Raw genomic sequence first — 3,051 nt, forward strand, 5'->3', positions numbered from 1 at the left:
AAGCTGGTGCCTGGCTTTGTAGTGACTGGTTCTTGGTGCCACCTCGCCCAGTACTCCCAGCCCAGCTGGCAGGGTGCCGTGAACACCCTCCTTTCTCCCTTCTGCTGGTGTGGACACAGAGGTGCAATCACCTCCCACGCTGGGCCCATCTGCAGTACATGGCCAAGCCCTCAAACACCACAGCCCATGGGAGGGGAAGTGCCTGCAGGGGGCTGAAGGTGTGCCCTGCCTGGTGCTGGGGCAGCCCCTGGCCCTGCTGGGGAGAAACCTGTCCTCCCCCTCACAGCATGTTGTCCAGGTGTCTGTCACACCATAGCACAGCTCTTCAGGGGTGGCTCAGATCTGGCTGAGAGGAGGGAGGTTCAGGGTTGCCAGGGCACTGTGGAACACTTCCCTCACTGCTCCCAGCAGCCGGAGGCGGGCAAACATCTGGTCAAAGAGGTGAGGGAAGGGCTCCTGCAGGGAGAAAGGCAGTGGCTTGGGGCTGGTGGCCAAACTACCCCTTGACAGGCACTGCTGCCTCTGCACCCTTGGGGGCTGAGGCAGGGGTGCATCATACTGCTGCCCCCACAACTGCAGTCCAGCCCCAAGGGACTGCAGGCTGGGACACCCAACTCACCCCCAGGACATGCACCCGGTTGTAGTAGGAGCTGAAGTCCATGCTGAGCTGGATCAAGAACTTGCACACCTGCAAGGCAAAGATCTGATGGCACAGTGTGTTCTGTCTGGTCTTGGGCCCTTCCCCACCCAAAGCACAGCAGGAACAGCCCCAGGGGTATTGCAGTCTCCCCTTGGCACCAGCCCTGCATTGCTCACCAGTGGGCAGCACCTGCTGGCATGTAGTTATGCTCTGGGCTGGGACTGTTGGAGCAGCAGCCATAGGTGCTATGGCACATGGCACTTACTGTCTCTGTGTTGGCTGTGATCCGGATCCCCTTGGAAGGTGTGGGCAGCTGTGCTGCATGCTGCAGGACTTCAGGGAAGGGCAGGAGATAGTTGAAGAGTAGGAGCCATTCACCCTGTGAAGGGATAACATGTCTCAGGGCCAGATCCTCCTGGGCCAGTAGCATCCATCACTGAAGCTGAAGGTGCACAGGTCCCTGCATTCTCCCTCTCAGCGCTCACCTCTTCCCGGAGGCAGGAGAAGTTCAGTTTGGACACTGGTGGCAGAGGTGGGTATGTGCCTGGAAAGGAGGAGGGAGAGTTATGCCTGGAGAAGTCCCTGTGGCTCCAGGAGTGGCTGTGAGAGAGTGGTGGTGCTGGTGCTCACCCCGCTCCACAGCCCGCTGGAACGTGTCGAAGAGCGTGGCCAGTCGGGCACAGTTGTACATCACAAAGGCTCCACTCTTGGTTCCCTTTGTGGAGATGCTGCTGTCTTCCAGGTCCAGAGTGATCTGAGGGCAGAGAGAAGTCACGGTCCAGGCTGCTCAGTGCAGAGCTGCTCTGCTATTCCCACAGCTCCATGCAAGCCGCTGTCCTACCTGACTCCGGTGAGCAGTACTCAGCATCTCAAACCTGATGGCAGCCACTGTCAAGGTATCAATCACCTCTGTCCAGGCCTCATCTGTGGAGAGCACAGGTGGCATCATGCACAGCTCACTCCATTCCTATGTACTAACATTCCAGTACCCAGGCAGGACACCCCTCCCTGGGCCCAGGTGCTCCAGTGGAAGCTGGGGATCACCACACTTCCCCGGCCCTCGCTCCCATCGGCAGGTGCTGCTCTGTGCCAGGGCCCTGTGTGTTCAGATGCCTTCCCCAAGCACGGTCAGCACGTGGCTCCATCCACGGGAGCACCGTGCAGGGGTGAGCCCCCACTGGCTGCAGACTCAGAGGTGAGGAGGGGACTCACGGCAGCAGTGCAGATGGAGCAACATCCATGCATGAAGCCAGAGAGCAAACCCTTACCTTCCGCAAGCTCCCCATACTTCATCACGGAGGCTTCGTACATCTGGCGCTTTCGGAGCCTGGGGGAAACACAGGCACTCAGAGCCACTCTCTCTGGGCTGAGCTAGCCCCAGGGAGCACCTCAGGGCATCCCAGCTGCAGCAGTGACCCAGCCAAGCAAAACTGGTACAACAGCCCCAGGAGCCGTGCAGGGACAGCCACACTGTAGCCCAGGTCCCTGTGCCACTGCCTTTCCTCTTGGCAGTGCTGAGGACTAGAAGCAGCACTGCTAGAGAAGGATACTGGGATTGGGGAAGGCCCTGCAGCCTCCACCCTGCACCTCTGGTCCTCTTGAGACAGCCCTGAGGCCACAGAAAGCAGGGTGGAGGGACCACACTGCATTCCCCACGTGCCAGCAGCTCACTCAGCCATGAGTGTGGGTGTCTGGGTGCCCACAGGACGAGGCAGAGCACAGGCAGCCGTGGCAGGTGAGGGAGCAGCAGGCACCTTTTTACACACCAACTTACTGGAAGTACTGGTCTGCCCCAATGGGTGATGAGGGGTTGGTCACCTTCACTGGCCCACAGACAAGGTGTTTCTGAAAGACAGAGGAGAGTCTGGGGCTGGGAACAAAGACTCAGAGGCACCACCAAAATGCAGTACAGGAGAACTGGGTGAAATCCAGCCCTACTCTAAACCCAGTCCTGAGCACAAGGATGCTGGGGGCACAGTGAGAAGGGGCAGAGCCTGCTCACCTGCAAAGCTGTGTGGGCTCCCGGATCCAAAATCCTCCAGAGCAGATCCATCTGCTGCTGCTGAAATTCCTCCTCACAGCTCACCACGTGCACAATGCTGCAGCAGCTGCCTTGGCCTTCAGCCTACAGCAGAGCACAACAGGAGCTCAGATGCTATTGCCTGGCAGAAGGGAAAGACCTCTGGGAAGTGAGAGGTGGGCAACACTGGGGTCACTCACCAGGCACTGCACAACAGCTTGTTGCAGCTCAGCCAGGGACTGCAGCATCCCCTCTGTCACTGAAAGGAGGAGGGACAGAGTGGGACACGAGGGTTCTCCACCCCCCACCATCCCATACTGCCAGGTCTGCCCCAGGCTGGCTGCATTTCTGGCTCAAACCAGACTGAACAGACCTAAGAGGGCAAGGCAAT

At 59.3% G+C, this 3,051-nt stretch overlaps 1 protein-coding gene across 1 annotated transcript in view; it reads right to left on the minus strand.

Moving 5' to 3' along the window:
• Positions 1–239: 239 nt before the first annotated feature.
• The window catches only part of DALRD3 (DALR anticodon binding domain containing 3), a gene marked incomplete at its 5' end in the record, with an annotated part of 3,081 nt that continues 269 nt past the window's right edge, over positions 240–3,051 (minus strand). The window contains 10 exons of the mRNA XM_009079913.1: positions 240–456; positions 620–688; positions 906–1,019; positions 1,126–1,184; positions 1,271–1,394; positions 1,482–1,564; positions 1,909–1,967; positions 2,415–2,485; positions 2,643–2,765; positions 2,861–2,919. Coding sequence (XP_009078161.1) covers positions 337–456; positions 620–688; positions 906–1,019; positions 1,126–1,184; positions 1,271–1,394; positions 1,482–1,564; positions 1,909–1,967; positions 2,415–2,485; positions 2,643–2,765; positions 2,861–2,919 — 881 coding nt within the window. The remainder of the gene's footprint in view (positions 457–619; positions 689–905; positions 1,020–1,125; positions 1,185–1,270; positions 1,395–1,481; positions 1,565–1,908; positions 1,968–2,414; positions 2,486–2,642; positions 2,766–2,860; positions 2,920–3,051) is intronic.

The sequence above is a fragment of the Acanthisitta chloris genome, unplaced genomic scaffold, assembly GCF_000695815.1.
Source record: "Acanthisitta chloris isolate BGI_N310 unplaced genomic scaffold, ASM69581v1 scaffold29328, whole genome shotgun sequence".
Lineage (NCBI taxonomy): Eukaryota > Metazoa > Chordata > Aves > Passeriformes > Acanthisittidae > Acanthisitta > Acanthisitta chloris.